The 23,190-nt window shown below is 37.1% G+C and overlaps 1 protein-coding gene across 4 annotated transcripts in view; it reads right to left on the reverse strand.

Moving 5' to 3' along the window:
- LOC134674626 (zinc finger CCCH domain-containing protein 13) overlaps positions 1-23,190 on the reverse strand; it is a 48,004-nt gene that overhangs the window by 19,175 nt on the left and 5,639 nt on the right. For all 4 annotated transcript variants that reach the window (XM_063532747.1, XM_063532746.1, XM_063532745.1 and 1 more), the window contains exons 2-3: positions 9,248-9,439; positions 7,671-7,852 (exon numbers count right to left, since the gene is read on the reverse strand). In XM_063532747.1, the coding sequence (XP_063388817.1) occupies positions 7,671-7,852; positions 9,248-9,412 (347 nt within the window). In that variant the 5' untranslated portion in view covers positions 9,413-9,439. The remainder of the gene's footprint in view (positions 1-7,670; positions 7,853-9,247; positions 9,440-23,190) is intronic.

A 23,190-nucleotide genomic window follows, 5' to 3' on the forward strand; every position in this document is an offset into this window, starting at 1 on the left:
CAAGTATTGTTTCATACCACAATAAACAGCTAATATGAACATCTAACCTTGCCTTTCATCGTGTTATTAACATGTTTCGATATGCATGCATAGGTCAAGTATTTATTATTCACTTTTGCATCTGCCGATCATTATCGCAAATTGGATAATTGTTACAATAATTATATAACTTTTATTCAAACAGCGAATTTTAATATCATATTATATTGAATGCAAGTATAAGTGAGTATTTAATACTCCTAACCTTGTTATTGACATGTTGTTTGGAATGCACGGTCAAGTGTAATTGACATTTTAAGCATCTGCCGATGATTATCTGCCTCATTGGTGAGATATTAACACAATAACTTTGTTAATTAAGTAGTTATATTTAATAACTTTAGTACGTTTACTAGTAGTAAGTTGTTAATTGTTTATATATAAGGCCTTGACCCCCGCTCCGGATTTTTCCTAGTGCAGACGATGACCTTCGCAATCTAACGCGGCAACACAGTAAGCATGTGATGGACACCTTTGCGCCGGAACTAATCCGGGTCAGGTTACAGAAGTTATATATGCGCATATGCATTTAGGTTTAGAAATCTAAACCTAAATTATCTAACCGTAAATAAATATTTACGGTTAGATAAACCGATAACCGTAAATAAATATTTACGGTTAGATAATTTTAGGTTTAGGCTTGATAAATTGGATTGATTTTTGGGTTGATTTACCCAGTAAATTCTCAAACTACCAGGGTTTAACGTAGCTAATAAAATTAAAGCCCTGCACAGACAAAGAAGTATCACTCATACATTTCTCACGATATAGCAAAATGATATCATAATAGGATATCATCATTTAAAAATAAACCCGATAGCGCTAGGAACGCTGGCATTTTAAAGTCAAGGCTAGGTCGGTGGAGTTTACAGAGCAAATTGAGTACAGTCACCTGCAATAATATGTTACACAACGAAGGCCGCAAAAATATCTGACACGATCTTATTTGTAGAGCCGTAAGAGCGTGTCACATATTTTTTCGGCCTTCGAAGAGTAACATATTATTACAGGTACATTGTACCAAATGACATCGAATAAAATTATTATCGAGTAAAATATTAATATTATGTATGAAGTATTTAAATATATTTGAATATCTTTATTAATATACCTACATCCAAATGTTTTCGGAAATAAATGAAGGATAAACATTTAAATTTATTGATTGCTGTTATTTTAGATATCATGCCCTATTAAGTTTAATTTGTCACGTAGAAGCTAGACCAAGAATAGTCTGCAGCACTTTTGATAGCCCACGCAGTGCAAGTGTTATTTATACGTCATAATTTCATAGAAGATTGAAAATACCAATCCGATAAGTTACTCCTTCGCATACCGATACAAACAGAAAGTTTCAAATTCAGTACTAGCTTTAAAATAAACAACGATACCTAACTGCACAAAAAAGAACAAGTTTAGTCTCGACGTTGAATAGTTTTTTAATTTTCACTTCACACCTTGTTATTTTTTACCACCCAGATGTATCCATTGTCACGAATATTTTTCCGACAGGTGACAATATGGGTGAAAGCTATATTTCATTTCTATGTTCAAAATAAATAACTGTCAAAAAGTACAGGCAACTGTCAAAATTCAAGTGAAAGCGCCATAAGCAATGACTCCAAAAGTTACTGGATGAATGATCAGTTTAAGTCATGGACAAGTGGAGATATGTGTAGATTTGAACATTGTTTCCGCGTGGGGTCATGCCGCCGACCTTTGTGCTAGAAAATAAGGTTTTGATGCATTAGAAAGCTGATTATTATTGAAATGCCTATTTAATCGCGTGTTTTAAGTCGGTAGTCATTAAGTCCATTATGTGTCTCGCGTATCCTCATAATGTTGTTGATTAAATAACGGCTTAATTTGGCGAGTTTCGTTACTTTCACACGTAAACAGGATTTTTATGCAAGTTTCACATTTTTTACAACATTCTCTACAAAAGTATGTAAGATGAACATGCTATGCATATTTTTACTTAAATATATCGACCAATACAACAATGTTATAAGTTGTTAATGTCATTAACTATAGAATATGACTAAATTTATGGCAATACAAAACTTCATGATTTTACGGCAAAGTTGTGGCCATGTAATAACGAGTAATCAATGCGGTATAAACACTATGTTGCCAATTTAAGAGCGGGCTAGCAACCATTTAAATTTAAATTTTGACGACCGGTCTGGCCTAGTGGGTAGTGACCCTGCCTGCGAAGCCGATGGTCCTGGGTTCGAATCCCAGTAAGGGCATTTATTTGTATGATGATACAGATATATGTTCCTGAGTCATGGGTGTTTTCTATGTATTTAAGTATTTGTATATTATACCTATATATCGTTGTCTGAGTACCCACAACACAAGCCTTCTTGAGCTTACTGTGGGACTTAGTCAATCTGTGTAAGAATGTCCCATAATATTTATTTATTTATTTATTATTATTATTATTATAAATACATACCAAACATAGAGATTCGCAATAACCATTACATCAGCGTATAGATAAGATTATAACTCATCTTAAAGCGCATGCCCCGTTTTAAATACCATATAAACTAACCGGATATTATGCGTCAGGCAAACTAGTTGCGCACCCGGAAAATATCGCCTTAATCTAAACGTTCGCAGGCGTATAATTTGTCTTTAATTGCAAGTCTTCGCTGCCGTAGACGGCAGGCGTTATCATAAAGTAAAGGGATAGCAGGTTCTGGCTTCAGTCTAGGTTATTGCCTGTAAGTACCGGTTTCATCAGTTTTTTTGTATCTATTAGCTGAGGATGGTATGCTGGCTTACTTGCTAGGGTTCTCTGGTTGAGGATGTGCATTTTTGTCTTCCTTAATAGAACATCGTTAAAGACCACCAAAACATTTTTTTGTCGTCGATCAGTATAAACGAAGAGTGATTCCTAATGGGCAATAAATAACATTTTGAAGGGCCAGTAAAAAAAGTCAAGCTCAAAAACCAAAGTTTATATGTATTATGCAGTTTATGTAGGTAATACAAATTCAATCATCAAAACTAATATCGACATTTAAATTGGCAACTGTAGCAGAATTTAATTATTACCTAAACTTCTCATGCAAACTAAGTTTAATCGAACTACAATTTCGTTCATAGACAGTTTAGGGCAATTGGCCCTAAGTAGAGTCGGATCAATTTCTCTAATAGCGTTTTGTAGTTTGAAAGCGCCATCATTAATTTCAAATCCCAAATACTTGAAATATGACTTTTATAATTAACAGTTAAATCACTTCAAAATCAGTGCAGAATTAGCTTTGACCGACTCTAAGCACCTTAATAGATAGTATCACGGAACCATATGTTAAAGAGAGGGTTAACTTAACCGGTTGCAGCATGTATGTGATTACTTCAACCCGCTAGCCGTGAGTTCATCTGCATTAACTCCAGGTTTCCCGGTATGGTAATATCTAACACGACACTAAACCATAAAAAATAATTGCACGCGTGAGAAATTGCTTTGCTAGATTGAATTACATTCTTCAACATCATTATAGATAAGGACTTTTTAATCAAGTTCGTTAGTAGGTACTTACGACACAACTGCTTAATATTAGAATACCATAATTTTTCGTGGGTACCTATTCAAATTTTATTTCACGAGTAACTTTACTAGCGTGGTAACCAAAGACAGTATTAGATCTTCTAGATTTAATACAAAAACTATAGTTGATGTAATACTAACTGTGATTTTAAGAAAGTCTTGAAAAGGCGTGAAATACATGTCACAAGATAACTTTAGTCGAATAACAATAAATACGAGTGTCATAATTACTAAAATCTACTTCACGCAAGTATCGTCGCTGCGTAATAATATTAGTTTTGTAGCAGCAGCATTTATGTGATTAGTTTTACATATTCGTAGCTTCATCTCAATATTTCTCTAATAATCATGAGGGATAAATGACTAGGTTCCTACGTAAATAACTTGTGTGATGATACTTTCTTGTAATACACTATTATGAACTTATAGTGTAGGTATTTGATAACGACACCTTTCTGTCAGTTTCAGTCAATATAAGATACAAAATGTACTCTTTCTAAGAGTTGCTTAATAAAGTTAAACTTGTCTGAACTTTTAAATTAAGCGCATCTGAGCTTCCTTATATTGTAACCATTTGGATCTTTCATAAGAATTTTAATAGCCTATTACTTTAGTGAGGTGTCCATTTTAAACAGGTTTGTTGGTAATTCTTGAGAAGTGATCTTATTTAACCACAAGATTGAATAAATAGTAATGGCCATTAAAATTAAGATACGCTACGTAAGAGCTTCTTGAATAATTAATTACAATACATGTTATCTCTTCCAGTCACCTGTTTGTCAGTTAAAACATTCACCGATACGTTTTTGTATGTGCATTACACATAATTGTTGTTGTGCGACTTTCGATACCTCTCATAACCATCACTCCTCAATATACAACCTAAAAAACTCTTGTAAAAATGTTCTGTCCGGATGTTTTCCTCTACAGTTTGCAGTTGTTACTGTTGTTAGCTAATTCTCGCAAAATTTTGTGAGCAAGCGGAACAGGTAGTGTTTTTTTTAACTAAAATTTAAAAAAAAATTACCAAAATGACCCACTAGTTTTTAAAAAGGATCAATAATATGTCATGGAAAACAGTTCTATATCTTGGCATTTCTCGGGCTAAATGTGTCACGACCTCTCAGATGCGACGTGATATGCCAGGCCATTTCTACAGCGATATTCAGATGCCGATCCAATTCGACATTGTTATTGTTCTGATAGTTCATAGGAACTTAATAGATACAAGTAGCATGCTTCCGCTGCTTCCCTCGCTAATCGTGGGAACTTTGCATTTATCCGGGTTAGAAGTATAGCGTTCGTAATAAGAGTTATGAAGAATAGCTGAGTTGTTTTATGCTTGTTTCTTTCTACAGTCAAGTGTAAAAGTAGGTATGGGCACAGAATAAATAATAGTACTAGGTACAGAAGACTCACTCTCTAACAAAACGCGTCTGTTACGATCAGCACAGATATGACCGCTAGGTGGCGACAGCGCCACGCGCGGCTTATGGCAAACCCCAAAATTGGGGTCGAACGGATGTACTTTTAGCTACCTGTAGCAAAGCGACGAAATCGCGGAGTGAGACACGCCTGGTATGGGTGCACAAATCAGCTCAAAAATATGTCCCATAGCTCTTATGTCAGGGAATTAAGTACTATGGTACATATTTTTGAGTAGGTACCTAAGTTGTCTACACCCATATTTTTACACTTGACTATACAATAACAATGTTACTGTCTATTTTTTGATAATTTTCAACACGGCATGTGCAATGTAGGACCACAATAATGGATACCTACTCGTATATTACCTATCTACTTTGTTCCAATGACACTACTTATTTCACAAAAAACATACCCATAAAGGATGACTCACGTTAGACCGGGCCGTGTCCGGGCCGGAGCTTCCGGTGCATCGTATTATATGGAAAGCATCACGTGATCGCCAGTCATGTCATAGAAAAGTAAGCGCCGGAAGCTCCGGCCCGGTCTAACGTGAGTCATCCTTAAGACGGTGTTTTTCTCTGTTTATGTGTAAGTCTGGGTTTACTATCTTGCAGAACCCGCGCATTTCGAGGAAATTAACCCACCCTACCTAGTAAATATTTCATTTTAATTACCACGAGAAGAATAATAATGTTTTTTTAGGAGTAAAAACAAGATATAACATTAAATAAAACTCATGTTGTGATGTGAGAATTGGTTGCGTTAAACCCTTGGCAACATTTAACATCAATTTAAATGTAATAATGAACGACTCTTCAACCATTTACATTCATTGCACCATCAAAGATGCTCCTTTAGCCTTGTTTGAGCGCTGTTGCAACTGCATTCTGCTAAATGCCATGCTCAGCCCTTTGGGTACAATTCATAGCTACCTATAATTCAGAAGCTACTTTTATAAGTATCCTATCAATTCACGTACAATTTTAAACACTCAAAGTATTTATTTAATAACATTTTTACTACATAATAAAAACACTAAAACTTATAAATAAAAAAATTGCCCTAAGTCGTAGGTAGGGTGCCCAGAAGGCTGGCCGCATTGCCCCGTTGGATGGAGATGGATATTTTAAACTATATTTCCTAAGCCAAAAGGTCGTGTTTAATTTGGGACTTTTATAACCTCTAGCCGCCCAGAGGCATATAAAAAGGTCTCCCGATCCATTCTAATTGGAATCTTTATTTTGACAAATCAAAAATGCATTTGTATTGGCAAGTTATGATGTCTGGGCTAGAGGTTAAAACAAAACGTGCTTTTAAACGAATTGGTATATTGACTAGACACATTACTGGTATACAATGGTTTGTTAATACCTAGTTTCCTAATTAACTAAGTGTTTTAGTGATTGATCACGACTTTGATTGTTATTTTACGACTGTCTGAGGTCAGGAACACGTTTCTAAATGATAATAATTTATAAAATTGCTATTGATATTTTTAGTGACCAGTACTCAATACATAGGTAGTTAAAATCGAGACAAAGAATTTGTGATACTTACTAACTTTCAAAGGCATATATATATTCCGTTTTCAACAGGCTAGCTTGGACATCTCGTAAGATTGTCGGTCAAAATCAATATCAACATTTATTCAGCAAATATGGAATTTACCTACAAGACAAAAAAATATAAAATACAGGTCTCTACCAGCTTAATTCGTATATCCAGAATAATAAATGTACTCTGACATTCACGTATATTTTCCCAAGTTTCTCTAACGTCTTCACAAATACCATCTCCTTTAACAGACAAAATATTCGCATAAATGTGCTCCCGCGCAGGTATTTACGTGACATTTGCAAAGGTCGCACTTGCATCCTCGCAGCCAAATGCCAAACGTCTGTCTTATATTTTTCTAGCACTTGGATGCTAACAAACCGTCAAGTGCCGCACCTTTGTTGTTGGATCTTTTGAGGTTCCAAGCATTAGGTCATGCTTCGTTTGGATTGGGGTTGTCAGTTGACTTTCAAAATTAGCTTTCGATTCAAAGAGTGTTATTTTAGTTTCTGTTCAAGTACCTGCCTAAGCATTATATACTATTTTTATGTGAATCAATAATATACATACCTACATTTGTAGCATTTTTAAAATCGTTTATACTGAAATAAATTACTAATCGTTACAATACTACCTATACTTAATCAGGTGAGTATTTGGAAATGCAAAATTTGATATTGATGCAGATCTATTTTCCGAAACCAATACACAAAAATGATACTTAAAGACCAGCTCAGAGCTTGACGCAGCGTACCTACGACGAGCGTTAAATTCTCGTCACACGTTTTAATGAGCAAAAGCCTGAAAGGCGCGGATGATAGTGCACCTCGCTCCCGCGATCATCAATCAGGAAGACATCAGTAATTTAATACACGTCGCCCTGCCCTACGGCGCTGGTGATGCTGCCATGCGGGATGAAGCTTGATCGTGCTGCTTGTGTCATACCTGTAAGCGTGCACGTGCACGGGGCAGCCGGTGAGCGGGTTATATAGCAGCAGCACGCACGCCACCACGTCGCCCTGCACCACGGCGCTGGTGATGCTGCCGTGCGGGATGAAGCTTGATCGTGCTGCTTGTGTCATACCTGTAAGCGTGCACGTGCACAGGGCAGCCGGTGAGCGGGTTGTAGAGCAGCAGCACGCACGCCACCACGTCGCCCTGCACCACGGCGCTGGTAATGCTGCCGTGCGGGATGAAGTGCTTGATCGTCTGCTGTTTGCCCTTGGCCGTCACATTCTGGATTATCTTCAGCCCTTTGTGGGACACCTGTGGGAGAAACCTTATGATAAAACAACTGCAATTCGAAATATTGAATGTTATAGTACGGTGATTGTGGCACTCTTTGGGGGAGGCCTATGTCCAGCAGTGGACATCCTCTGGCTGATATGATGATGATGGCTCGCATATTAACGTACGATTTTCTAGTGAATTGTTTACTATTTACTTTAAGCTTTACTTCATCGAACTTCATTTAAAAAGTAATTCTAACATTCACCGACACCGACGTGAAATAAATACGATTACACATCAAAAGTTGGTGAATACAATATATGTAAACTTACTAGAAAAGGTACAAGTAATATATAATTGATCGATTTCCAGCAGATCCCCTGCTGTGCTGTGATCAGATCATTACATAAACTATTTATTGTAAGTTATCGCAATAGTTGTAATCCACAAACAAAATAAAAGTTCCACTGACGCGCAATGTTATTTGCTCATAACAAACTTAACAATCGCTTCTTATGGCGATCGATAATTGATCATACTGGTAAAGTAAATGGTGTGTGCAATCAAAACAATTCCATACCACAATGGCCCTACTGTTACATAAGGCAATTGCATGATCCTACAACATAAGAAAACAATTAGAACACCATACTTTCACTGAACTTTTTGCCGAGTTGACCCGCGCAGGCGCGTGGGTGACGTTCTGAATATTTAAAGGAGAAACACTTTCTTCTGCCGGAGTGACAATGGGAGTGACAAACAAACAAAAAAACAAACGGAACGTCACCAGAACAGGTGTGCCAAATGACGCAAAAATGTTTAGGCTGTTCACTGAATTTGGATGTGCATGAATGAAGCGGCTTTTTTGTAAGATGGTTCGACATCCATACTGCAGCAACTACGATAAAAAAACAAACGACAGTTAACCTACCCTACCTATGGCAATCAGCCCTTTGTCATAGGTAACTCAGCAAATAATCGTATCTAAAGCTTATATGAATGCCCGTAACATAACATTGACGATTGATCAAATGATATCCAGCATTCCAGCTATTTTTATCTATCACACTTAGGCTGAGTCAAGTCAATTTATTTATTTATTTAAACTTTATTGTACTAAAGAAAAAATTGATGTACAATAGGCGAATTTAATGCCATGAGCCAGTGGCGGATTTGCCCTAAGGACAAGTAGGCGAGGCGGCCAATTGTGACAAAAAATTCGCTGATGATAACAAGAAATAACTCAAAATGTACTCAATCTGATGGGTGCTAAGAAAGAGGCGGCTACAGGGCCTGCGCCAAGACTGCAAATCCGCCACTGCATGAGGCATTCTCTATCAGCAGTCAACCTTAGGTAAGTTCGTGTATATTGCTTCTTGTCATGTTACGTCCAATGTGTTCCCTTAGATAAGTTTCAAACCGATCACTGACCTGTAGTGTAACCTTAAAGGGCTCCAATTCCCTGGCCCGCTCTTCCAGCAGCTGGACCGCTGGTAACGCGAACTCCTCCCCTCGCAGCCCCCGCGACTCCTGCGCGCCCAGGAACCACACGTAGTATGACGCTTTCTTTATGTCCTTCTTCAGTCGTAGCGCCATCTTGGGGCCTATGTCATTGTTGGCGTCCTGCAACAAGAGAAAAAAATATTAGACATTCTGTTGTCTAATATTCTGTACCTGTAAATAGCTTATTTTTTGATTGAGTGCCAAAAACGCCCCGGTGATAAATAATGATTGATTGTCAGGCCGTTTAGCCGACAATTTTCGGTCGCAGATTGCTTCTAAAAATTTGTTTTTGAGCAGAATCTTGTTGTGCGAATTTTGTGCGTCATATTTTTCTTAAACTACATGATAATATGTGACATTCCACGGAAAAAGGTACCTTATGGCGGCTGGTACTTACGTCGCCTAGCGCCGCAATAATATTGGAGCGGCGTTAATAATAGCGTAAGCGCCACCCGCCATAAGGTACCTTTACTCGTGGGACGTCACATATTGATAATGTATACTTAGTAGCAATCGCAATTTTTTTTAACATCACGAAAAGCATCAGCAGTAGTGAATTATAGTAATATAGGCGAACGGTTGTCAATAACATGAGAAAGATAACTTAAGAGATAAGGGCACTCAGACATATGACCGAAATGACAAAGTTAAGAGTATTAGAAGTGCCTCATTAAACCAGAATTAATATCTAACTACTTAACACAAAAGAGAGGTCAAATAGTAATGTGGCTTCATAATTAAAGAATGTACCTACTTGAAACTAAAAACGTACCTTTAATTTAAAGACTTGTTATGGAGACCACATTTAACATAGATCATTGGCATGTAAGGGCCACCCCACATCTGGCGTCTTTCGAGCGTCGGCGTCTACAATTCTATGGCCGCTGCTCGACGCAACGTCGACGCAACTGCGCAGCGACGTCATTTTCCATAGCGCTGAGTGGCGCTGACCAGACGCCGACGCTCGTGGGACGCTAGATGTGGGGTGGCCCTAATGCCGGAAGATGAAGTAATACGTAGACTGTACACATAAGAAATTGTTATAAACCTATCCATGTTTTATTCAACATGCTACCTACTGCACATAATGCCCACTCAGAATTCAACGTCGTCGTATCTATAAATTAATATTCCACTTCGAAAGCACTACACGGTTGACAAATGTTTATATTTTGCGCAACTAAAATAAGGGCAGTGGACACACTTGCGTTTGTTATGGCGATTACTAATTTTCACACGCGACTCTTGCTTCATTTGGTCAACCTTGGTTGAAATTGTTAAAATCGCCGGCACGCGGAGGAATGTGGGCAATAGAATTTCCAATAGACTTGTAATAATTTATTCATGAAGAATGGGATGGTGCAAATCGTGACCGCGATCTTAGTTCGATTTATAGGTTTAGTAGCTGAGCTAACGAGGACGCAGGGTTGCTAAATGCAGGGCCTATTGCCACATTTTATGGTTGTTTTAATTAACATAAGTACATATGAAATACTGTATTACAATATTTAAATCATTTATAAATTGGGAAACAAGAGAACCCGTTTTTATCAACTGTGTATTTAAATTATTTGTATGGACCTGTTGAAACTATGTATGACAGCGACACGTTACTATAAGTATTCAGTAATTCTATAATGTGTATGTTCAATGCTCACTTAATGCACGCATACGTGTCCTACACAATACCAGGTAACCCAAATTGCTATACAAATTACATATATTAAACTAAAAAAATAATGACAACGGTACCACAGTTCACAAATCTCAGCGCTGACACGCCCCGTACTTCCGAATTTATGAAACACCCAATCCATCATCCTTGCAAATCTCGTTACAAAAATATATGTGACGTCCTACGGGTAAAGGTACCTTATGGCGGTTGGCGCTAACGTTATTATTAACGTCGCTCCAATATTATTGCGGCGCTATGCGACGTAAGCGCCAGCCGCTATAAGGGACCTTTTGCCATGGAACGTCACATATTGCAACAGATTAAATTATTACAGTTAGTGCTATTAGGTGGCATGTGGATTAGTTCCGCTATTCAGGCCATTGGGTTTTTTCTGATGGTGACCAGATGCAATTACTGGTGAGGTTAGGCTTGGCTAAATACCGCGGTTTAAACGGTCCAATTATAAGTCATGAGGGTCGGCCATATTGGTGTATTAAGTGGAACGGAGGGTAGATGGTATGTGGTAAAAAATGGTACACTACTTATGATAGACCGTCGAGAAAGAATACAATCAAAAACAAACCATCACAGTAATATTTACAATCAAAATTAAAGAAGCTCGTGTAGGTACCCTTTTTACAAGCTCTATATATTCATTTTTAGGAGTTCTAAATACATACAGTAATAACAGTGGGGCCAAGGCAGATGATAATTCTAAATAAAATTATTTTTTTAAATAAGTATCTAAGTATTTACCGTTTACGGTGTGAACACAGTTGATTCGTACTTTTTTGGCATAACATTGTACCCAAGAAGTATCAAGCTAAAACAATAACAAACACATGCCTACATTTATTATTATTGTAAAAGTTCTTTTACACGCAGGTACTAAAATAATACGAGATAACGGAAAGGATGTAAAAAGCAACGACCGACCTCCGATATTAAGGTGTTATTGCCCCGCGTTCAACTGAGACTGACTGCCGTATTCGAACTTCAAGATATTCACAAGAGACGACACGTACTAGATCCATTCTAGATACGTTATAGTTTAGATATCAACTAGTTCTCTTTTGCAGCGTAATTCGGGCAACCAATGTCACTTTTACGTTAGATAGAGTAAGATAAATCTATTAGATGTGAATTGGATCTCTAAGTCATATCCTGTGGAAATCGTTCAAGAGTATCTTCAGAATCGCGCAAATGTCAAATTTGACAAGTTAGAACCGTTATCGTATCTTGGTGATGTCTAAAAGATATCTAATAGATATCTATTTCAAAATCCGAATCGAGCCCTGAGACTCGAACAACAAATAAAATTGCCAAATATCGTCGCGAACTTGAACGTGAAACGTAAAAACAATCGAATGCAACACTTTTAAGACAATTTAGTAGCGTAATTGTTTGAGAGCAAAACTTTTGTCAAATAAAAGTTTACTTTACTTAATAACCAGGTGGCTATTAAGGTAAGTACATTATTATTTTTAGCTGATCTTCTGGCAAAAGTTGGTAAGTGTTCAATATTATTTTTTAACTAACAAAAAAGGTTTTTGTTACATATAAGAGGATATAAATGAATGTGCAAATAAAACACATAAAAAATACATACAAACATGAACGCTGAAAACAATACACTCTTTTTGTTTGGGCAGTCGTGTAATAATGCACGATAAACAAAGTTTGTATAAATTTTAGTAAAAAAGTATTATTTTGCGAATATTATTTTCATGTTCTGGTGCATGTAAAGTCCTCAATCCTGAATCCACACCAGACTAGAGTGGGGACGAATATAAAACCTTATCTATAATGAGAAATGAACCCTTCCTGATGTATATGAGTGATGGACTCAACCAGTGCAATTTATATAAGCTGTTAGTTATGCTGATATACTTTTAACACATCTACAAGTAGAGTAGCTTGAGAACAAACTCCACCAAGCTTAGCTCTTCGCAAAGTTATGTGCCCGCAAAAACGCATAGCCGCACGCCGCACCAGCCTAACGGCTCGGCCACGACATCGAGCGACTTGCGACGGCGGGAGCGATAACCATAGGTTGGAGCGAAAGGTCCGATCGCTGTGTCACGCTCCAACCTATGGTTATCGCTCCCGCCGACGCAAGTCGCTCGATGTCGTGGCCGAGCCGTAACCTGTGAGGTAAAAAACCGGTCAAACGAACGGACATCGCGTTGCAATACTTGGTCTACTAGGGATGGCATACGATTCTGTGTGACTCGACAATTTCAAGTCTAAACCTGACTTATTGTAAGCGTGTAATAGTTTAAAGTGACGATTTTCATGATGCACAGCATTTCTAGTGAATATAGGTGTTAGTGTATGATGATGATGATGACAATAAAAAAATATTCGTTTTTTAGAGCTCCGTACATCAAAAGGAAATAACGGAACCCTTATAGGATTTTTTTATCCATGTCTATTTTGTACACAAATGCATTTTAAATGTATGGAAGTTTATTAACCTCCACATTTTAAATCAATAGGTATATTTCATAGACAATTTAGACTGCCTCAGCACTATTATCGCATTTCACTGCCAGGGGGCATGGCTTAGGAACAAACTTCTATGACGGTGAACGCATATGTGCGTCGGGGGCAGTGAATTTAAGATAAATTACCTATGTAATTAGAAGATTAATAAGGTACTAAATCAACGTCTTCCTTATATGTTTTTATCACAAGCTTGTTTACTTATTTACTTACTACAAATTGAACGACAGCATATTCATATTCATTTTAATTATAATATTAATAATATTACATGTCAATTGTGTATATAAAATAATTTACAATTTACTAAATTTAAATAAAGGTAAAAATAAATTTGATTAACTGTTCGTTAATTTCGTTCGTTACTTTGGCCATATCGGACGAAAAGGGGCCAACAATTTAGAAAAACTAGTGGTGACGGGAAAGGTCGAGGGTAAAAGACCTAGAGGACGAAGTCCAAAGAGATGGTCGGACCAGATCTCCGAACAGCTGGAGCTACCTGTTACCACCGCCCTCCATCAAGCATCAGACCGAAACAGTTGGAGGCAATTTATAAAGCGCAAGTGGAGTCACGGTCCTCAGCAATGGGGGAGCGATTAAGAAGAAGTTCGTTAATTTGTAATTTAACATTTAAGAACTCTTCCAAACTATAAAATGTGTACTCGAGAAGCCATATTTATCAAACGCGACAACTAAACAGTTTACTGTACAGCCCTATTAGTACAGTCATTATAGATTTTGACCCGTGAATAATTAGTTCTTGGATTTTTTTTTCGTAGGTCCCTCGGGGGGGTCACTGGGAGTGTAAATTCAAAAAGTAGGCTTAATCAGGCTCCTGCGTATATTCAAAAAATGGTTTTTTTCCAAAAAAAACGGTTTTTCTTCAATAACTCGGCCATTTTTGATTTTACAGTAAAACCGTAAGGACAAAAATTGTAGGAAATTTGATTCTCTACAAGTTAGTCCAGTCATTATATCCAAAAAACCGACCCTTCCCGTGAATAATCAGTTCTTGGATTTTTTTTTGTACGTCCCTCGGGGGAATCACTGGGAGTGTAAATTCAAAAAGTAGACTGAATCAGGGTCCTGTGTATATTCCAAAAACGGTTTTTCTTGAATAACTCGGTCATTTTTGATTTTACAGTAAAACCGTGAGCACAAAAATTTTAGAAAATTTGATTCTCTACAAGTTTGGTCCTCACAATTTTTCTTCTAGGATCGATAGTTTGGAAATAAAATTTGAAAAAAGCGACAAATTCAAAATATTTTCAACATCTCGTTTATTTTCTCTCTTCTCTCTCTTATCAACTTTACGACATAAATGAAGAGGACTAAACTTGTAGAGAATCAAATTCTGAACAATTTTGGTTCCCACCTTCTTTCCCCCAAAATCGATATTTTAGAAATTAAACCTGAAAAACGCGACAAATTCAAAATATTATCATTATCTCCTATGTTCCACGCTTTACGGCATAAATGAAGGGAAACGAAGTTGTAGAGAATCAAATTCTGAACAATTTTTGTCCTCACGGATTTACTGTAAAATCAAAAATGACCGAGTTATTCAAGAAAAACCGTTTTTCGAATATACACAGGACCCTGATTCAGTCTACTTTTTGAATTTACACTCCCAGTGATTCCCCCGAGGGACGTACGAAAAAAAAATCCAAGAACTGATTATTCATGGGAAGGGTCGGTTTTTTGGATATAATGACTGGACTAACTTGTAGAGAATCAAATTTCCTACAGTTTTTGTCCTTACGGTTTTACTGTAAAATCAAAAATGGCCGAGTTATTGAAGAAAAACCGTTTCTTTGGAAAAAAACCATTTTTCGAATATACGCAGGAGCCTGATTAAGCCTACTTTTTGAATTTACACTCCCAGTGACCTCCCCGAGGGACCTACGAAAAAAAAATCCAAGAACTAATTATTCACGGGTAGGGTCGGTTTTTTGGATATAATGACTGTACTATATCGATCGCCTACATACCAGCAGCCGCCACAGCCCTATAAGGTTAAAGTTGACAAGGATGCTGTTCGCATAAAATCCGAAAAATGTTCGCCGAGCGGTCGCTCATTCATAAAATAGGTGAGCTGGTAAGGAATGCTTAACGTTACTTACTTTTAAAGAAACTGTTTACTAACGTAAAACTAATAATTCATTAGTAAGCATCTAGGTAACAACCTCAACCATAAAGTTAACTTGAGTAGGCTAAAAACAAAAATTGGTTCCTAGAAATATGTAGGTAAGTATTTTGGTTCGAGACTGCACTCGAAACAAAATACATATATTTAAATGATTGCAGAAAATTGGATAAGACGTGAAAGTTATCTATTCCAATAGTACTTATATTTACATATTATAAGTTTTGCATTGACATACGTATTTATGCGAAGTTAAGTTTGACGTTCTAAAATACAGAATTAAGTTATTTAATGGCGTCTGTTTTTCGCATAACATTATCAGTGTTTTATCTCTATATAAACATAATAGAACTTTCCTCAAGACCATCAATAAATTAATGGCCAGATTTCACAATACTAAGTACAGGTTTCTATGTAGGTCCCATACGTAGGTAGTTGTACACTTCGTATAGTTGCCCCTCCATATATCACAGCGTATTGCATAGGCAGCTCATACATTTTCACTATGTATAATTAGTCTTATCGTCATCTCTCCTGTATGAATATCTTTCGCCTACTGTACCTAAAAAAACCGGCAATGCGAACGCAAATTAAGGATGTACCCATCCATTATATGCAAATCTATGATAAGCAATGTATATGTACAACAACATGTCATTGTGTGTTTTCTTGCGTCATAATTGTAAGGTTTATATGTGAAGACAATTCGCGATTAGCAGTGTCAGTTTTTGTCTAATTGTTGTTAGGAAGGAACTGCGTGTCAAGGAGGCAAAAACTTTATGCCTCGTCGGTGACAAATAAGCTAATATGCCTCGTGGTAAGCGTTTACTGCGTCATATGGAATCTTTCAACTACATATCTACTCGTATAGATATGGAAGTTGATGACACTTTAAAAAATCTATACATCTAGTGTACACCTGGCCGCAAAATTGGATGGCCACTTTATGAATGAATAACAAATATACAATGATAATTTGCAAGACCGAAGTAATCCCATAAGTGTTCCGTGAACAAAGTTTTGTACAAAATGTGTCCATGAAATTTGCAGCTATTTTTGAAGATCACCATACTGCAGTTTCTTGTGATAATCTCAGCATAGATTATTCAAGAGCCGGGCTGCAGCAATTGCGGAAGGTATTTCCTTTGAAACCGCACAGTGCGACCATTTGGGTTAACTTAGGACTTACGTCGGTACAGCAGTACTTAGCTATACAAGTGACTGTTCACAATGAATCTGCACACAACTCCGTTGTTAAAAGAACATAGGTCGCTTGATCGCATTGTTACTGAATGTACACTTTTTGTTTATCATTTGAAGTACCACGACACGTACCTCGAGCTAGTACGTAGTACCATAAAAAAGTAAAGGGATGTACTTAATGTAAATAAAATGAGGATTTTGTCGGAAGTGTGCATGTTCACGGAAATCTTTTAATCGCCAACATCCTCACATTGTTCTGAGAAAGGTCACGTCTACTCGTATAGTGAGTAGTATTCACCATTGCATCAACGAACATAACAAAGTAGCACAAATAGCGCGATCGATAGTAAATACTTGTATATAATACATCTAAGTGTATGTATTTTAGCCTACTGATATTATAGTCCTACCGGTAGTACTATTAGTTATTCTGTGGTCCTACTATTAACTAAGCTAACCAAATGAAGAAGACTATGTACTTTTGTAGTTTCTCCAATAAAGAAAATAAAATAAAATAAGAATTAATCGCTGTAAGTAAGCATAGAGAATTGATTGACATTTACGGTGACACTACTACACTCTGTTACTATGTTAGTATTTGCAGAAACTTGGTCCGATTATAGATAAATATTAAGTATACGACAATTTTTACACAGATCGACCTAGTCCCACAGTAAGCTAATAAGGCTTGGCTTATGGGTACTACGGATTATAGAAATGCTAAAAAGAGTGATGATTTTAGGAGTGTGTGCGTGTATGTTTGTATTCTTGTTACTTGTGTTTTGTGTTTCAATTGAAATTATGTTCTGGGTGTCATAATATGCTCCATATAAACGACTTCCACAAAGGAGAAGCTTGTATACAAAAACAAGTATTCGGGTTAAGCTTTTTACTAGTTGATGTACCTATATTTTTGATTAATACTGTTTCTCCCTCTGACTAGATCGATGTGATGTCACAACCTACTGATAGTAGTTTTTAGGGTTCCGTACCCAAAGAGTAAAACGGGACCCTATTACTAAGACTTCGCTGTCCGTCCGTCCGTCCGTCCGTCCGTCCGTCCGTCTGTCACCAGGCTGTATCTCACGAACCGTGATAGCTAGACAGTTGAAATTTTCACAGATGATGTATTTCTGTTGCCGCTATAACAACAAATACTAAAAACAGAATAAAATAAAGATTTAAATGGGGCTCCCATACAACAAACGTGATTTTTGACCAAAGTTAAGCAACGTCGGGTGTGGTCAGTACTTGGATGGATGACCGTTTTTTTTTTGCTTTTTTTTGTTTTTTTTTTTGCATTATGGTACGGAACCCTTCGTGCGCGAGTCCGACTCGCACTTGCCCGGTTTTTTTTATTAATGAGTCGAATTAAATAAATGCCTTTCTCGGATGTTTATTAACTCGAACACCAGTCTGAATAAATTAAATAAGATCGTATAAAATATAAAAGCGAAATTAGAAATGGATGCTTAGAATTCGACATCAACATTAAAAAAGAAAGAATGGCAATCAAATCAACCGTAACGCCGAAAGTTAAGAAACAATGGCACAGCTAAAGAGAATTAAGTAGACATTTTATTGTCTCTGGCACAGCTAATCAAGACAGTTGACTTTAATCTAAATAAAAAACACATTACCTTTCGAAACAGAGCCCTATGTATTGTTATTAATTGACGGCCAAAAGTACAAACTTTCACTGAGACGAATGAGGTAACAGTCAACAATACCTTACTGTTGGTAACTTTAGAGACAATTAATTTATAAAGACAGGTAGTATACAGGTCAAGAATTAATAAGACACTGTGACATCTGCTTACTTTGTGAGAGCGTTAACAAATTTGAATTATGTCGCCATTTAGAATGTGTGGGTTTGAGGTGTCTGGTCTAGTATTAGGTGCTATTAAATAAAAACTTCGCCTTAATTATGATTTCACTATAATTTTGTAGTTGTGAGTATTGTGGCAGCTTTTCGACAAGTTCAATTTTACGTTTTAAAGTTCTACAGGTACCTGAGTGACAACTTAAACACGCACAAACCATAAATGCCAGAGAAAATCTAGAACACCTACTTACAATAATAACGAGGTACGCAGCGTTGAGCGGATATATATTCTTGATAAATTTACTATCCTCTGCTAATGGCAATGTATCTACAATCATTATGAGGAATGCTATTCGGAGATTGTTAATCTCTTTATTCACCTGTCTCTGGTGCCTGTTCGATAATTAAATTCAATTGTATCGGTTACTTACTAAGGTCGTTTGTAGTATCTGAATTGAATGTCACGGAATAATTGTACTATTAGATGATTAATTGTCATGGAATTGATTACGGATAGTGGGCATTTCGTAACAGTTATTGTCACGGAGAGAGTGAGAAGGCAGTAATAATACGTCATGTTTGATGGATCGTAAATATTGGTTTATTGGACGTGAAGTGCACAGCTTGGTTAAAAGGTAAAGTCAAGGGAAAGCTTCAAATGAGATGACACACCTGTTGGTCGAACATAATAGAAGATCGTAAGGGTATATATCTGTCACTACTACGTAAATGTCGTAAATACGTTACGTAAGGTAATTAAGGGCAATTGCATTGTAACTATGGGAAAAAATACAACTAAAGCGTAGAGGTATGAATACAAATAATCATGATTTATGTACTTTGATAGAGGAAGAATTAGACAATAGGCCTATAAGTAATATGCATTCCTAAATATTTGGGTCTTTATCTGTGAATTAAATTATTTTGTTTTGACCTTTCAACTGAAGGTATATAATACAAATAGGAAAAAAAGAAACTATAAGGTATAGTTTTTCTTCATTGTAAGCCACAAGGCCTTTTTTGGAAATTTCTCAAAAGCAGTGTTATCAAGATGGCTGCGACTTTCCGCAATGAAATAATTATCTGCTTATCTCATTCCCCAATATGTCAAAAGAAAGTGATGTAGCGACGCAAATAAATAACAAAATCATGGAGTGAGTTGCGGATTTCGAAAAAAGAGTTTGCATTGTCATCCACTGTATTCGAAACATGTTGAGATTAAAATTGCGTCATACAGAAAATTCCCAAGATTACCAAAACATTTAAACATGCACCTATTCAGTCATTAAGCAACTAAGGCAGGGCTCTCCAAACCCCGGCCCGCGGGCCAATTCCGGCCCGCGAAGCGTTCCAATCCGGTCCGCCGACAGCTTTCCAATCCGGCCCGCGGGAGCCAGGCTCCAGGTGTTCAGCCCTAACAGCAGCAACCAGATACACCCCCCCCATCTCTCGGCGCCGACGGTGGCCCGTGAGAACATTCTGACGGCTCAATTCGGAAAATGAATTAGATTTCTACTAGACTTCAACAAGTTACGATATGGATAATTTAAAGATATTTGTAAGAAAGATATGTCAAATTTGACGTTTCCGCGATTCTGAAGGTCCTCTTGAACGATTTCGACCAGTTATGACTTAGATTTAGATATCCAAGTCACATCTAGTCGATATCTAATGTAGATCTAGTTGATATCTAAATCGTCTCTAGATCTTGTGATTATCTCGAAATCCGAATAGGCCTGTTAGGCGCAATATGGCCCTCGGGAAAAAAATTGGAGACCCCTGAACTAAGGCAGTAAAGTTAGTTGCAAGCCCCAGTTTAGTGTCTAATCGTGCTTACGGGTAATTTCATTGTTCTGACGCTGTTGTAAGTGTTGTAACGGCGCTAACGGTCACTGTACCGTGCGTAACTTACGACTACATGTCACAGAGGGCTTACCGCGAACCACGTTCGACGTGTTGCCTCCCTGTCACACTTACGTACGAATCTACAAGTGCGACAGAGAGGCAACACGTCGAACGTGGTTCGCGGTAGGCCCTCTGATCATTAGTGGAACGTTACTTACGTGTCACTGATTATTAGTGGAACTGTTTACGGTGACACTTAAAGGGTCACGCGTTTTTACACAGTTGTTTTGTTTAGTTACCCTTTGTTTCATGGTTCTTCCAGGTCGCTATGGTGACCTGAATGTGTGTGTTTAGCATCTCTGTCTTAGCTTTCCTCTTCTATGCCTTTATGATCGGAAAAATCGATGGATCAGTAACTAGAAATTGCGAGCGTTACCAATTATAAATGTGAAAAGGACCTATATTGTCAACAATGTATGAGGACTTAGTTACCTTAAAAAAATATTTTTTAGGCTGTATTTGACAGCTCTGAATTAACAAAAGTTTTCTTAACACCGTGTCCTTGCTAAAACACAGATCAGGCAAGATTTTTAACCCCTTTACCGCATACGAAGCCGGTGGATATGGTATTCAACTCTATTGCCAGCTATTAAAGTTCAAATTTAAACACATATTTTTTATTACTTGCAGTAAGAGGTTAACATCAAACAAGAGTATAACGGCCACAATTGTTTCAATCAAGTTCACATCAGTCCAGTCACGAGCTTACTCGCACAGATATTTGTATCTGTTTGACTTTTCAAGTAAAGTATGGGCCCGATTCGGATTTTGAAATAGACATATTAGATATCTTTTAGACATCACCAAGATACGATAACGATATGTTTAAGATCTAACCTGACATTTGTTCGATTCTGGATATACTCTTGAACGATTTCCACAGGATATGACTTAGAGATCCAATTCACATCTAATAGATATCTTAATCTAACGTAAAAGTGACATTGGTTGCCCGAATTGCGCTGTAAAAGAGAACTAGTTGATATCTAAACAATAACGTATCTAGAATGGATCTAGTACTTACACTACTTACGTCGTCTCTTGTGAATATCTTGAAGTTCGAATACGGCAGCATGTCTTTAATAGCAAGGCCATGGTTCACAGACTGACCGTACAAAGCTTGTGACTGAGAACTACACACGCGCCCGATGGCCTCAATCTCGCTTTTATTTCGTTATGGCTCTTTGTGTTGCATTGTTATAATATTTGTAAAGTCTAATAAAGTAAGCCATATCTTTATGGTAGAATAGTCTGTGATTTCTTATTAACAACAATGTTTCAAATTAGAGGCCGTGAGTTCAAATCGGAGAATCTTGTTTTCAGGTTTTGCGTAAGTATGTATAACTTAAGATTCCACAGCCTAAAAAGGCTGGATTCATCTAACCATGGGATTGGTATCGACAGCATTTTTTTTGAATTCTTGATCACTATTTAAAAGAGTCATCAGTTCTGTCGAATTCGCGCTATGAGCGTTTCAAGTTTCAACTTTTTCATTTTTTTTAAATAATATGATGGGAATGTTTATGAAAGTATTTTTACCTTTTCCGGTGTTCAAACGATATACCTAGGTACCTAATTTTTTTTAAAGTCACGCATGAGGCTAATTGTCAGTGCGCAATAATAAATGCCTGTCGATCGCAATGCGTAACTCGACGATCGCACAAACCGCGAGGGTAATGAACAGTGACAAGTATGGCACGTCAGTGACCGCCGCCGTCGAGCCACAGTTGTCAAATTAGGCACATTGTTGTTGGAAAAGTTGACAGTCGCCTTATCCAGAATTGGCTACTTTCCTACTAGTAAAATCAGCTTCTTTTTTAGAACTGTCAAAACGATTTGCTAATATGGAATTTATATGAAAACGAATGTAGTGACGTCACAGTCAACTCACTTACTTTTTATATTTCAATCCGATATATTAAATAGAAATAGTGCTTAAAAATAACTGCTGCGTATGTTTTTCTAATTATTATCTGGTGCTTTATTCCGTGTACGGTGTGAAATAATTTATTTTAAGTAGAGGAAAAATCCATATAGGCGAAGACGCGACTTGTTTCGAAAGTAAAAATTTTACTCGCATCTGAACTTCTTCCAACGTCGAGAGAATACTAAGGCTTTGTTGCGATTAGGTCTAGTTTCCTTAAATTCGCAACAATATTTTTCCTTATTAGAAAACCAAAGGAATTTACAATTTACATTATAATTGGCACGCTTAGATACAGTTTCTCTTTTTAATAATTTACTTTTAAATAAAAGGATTCATCCATAAAAGTCACCGCTTAAAAAACAAATGCTGTTCTTGTGTCTAAATTATCTGTTTGTTTTTCTATTCTTGTTTGTATGAGTCAAATAATGACTATTATCTATTTACCGCTAACTAGCTTTGACGTCCTGTGCATGTGTGTGTGTTTGTGAACGTAACGGGAGCGTCGGGAGCGTACTAGCAGTCATAGTGCAAATCCAGTGGCATGCATAATTATCGAAGGTTGTACCGTGTTACGTAACCGTTACGAAGGTAACGGTGGCGACGTAACGGGTCCGTAACCCGGGTTTTTCTGTCACCGCGTTCGTGCTCTGGTTCATGTTGGGTGCGCAGAGCAGATATTTGGTTA

This window comes from Cydia fagiglandana, chromosome 20 (assembly GCF_963556715.1).
Source record: "Cydia fagiglandana chromosome 20, ilCydFagi1.1, whole genome shotgun sequence".
NCBI lineage: Eukaryota > Metazoa > Arthropoda > Insecta > Lepidoptera > Tortricidae > Cydia > Cydia fagiglandana.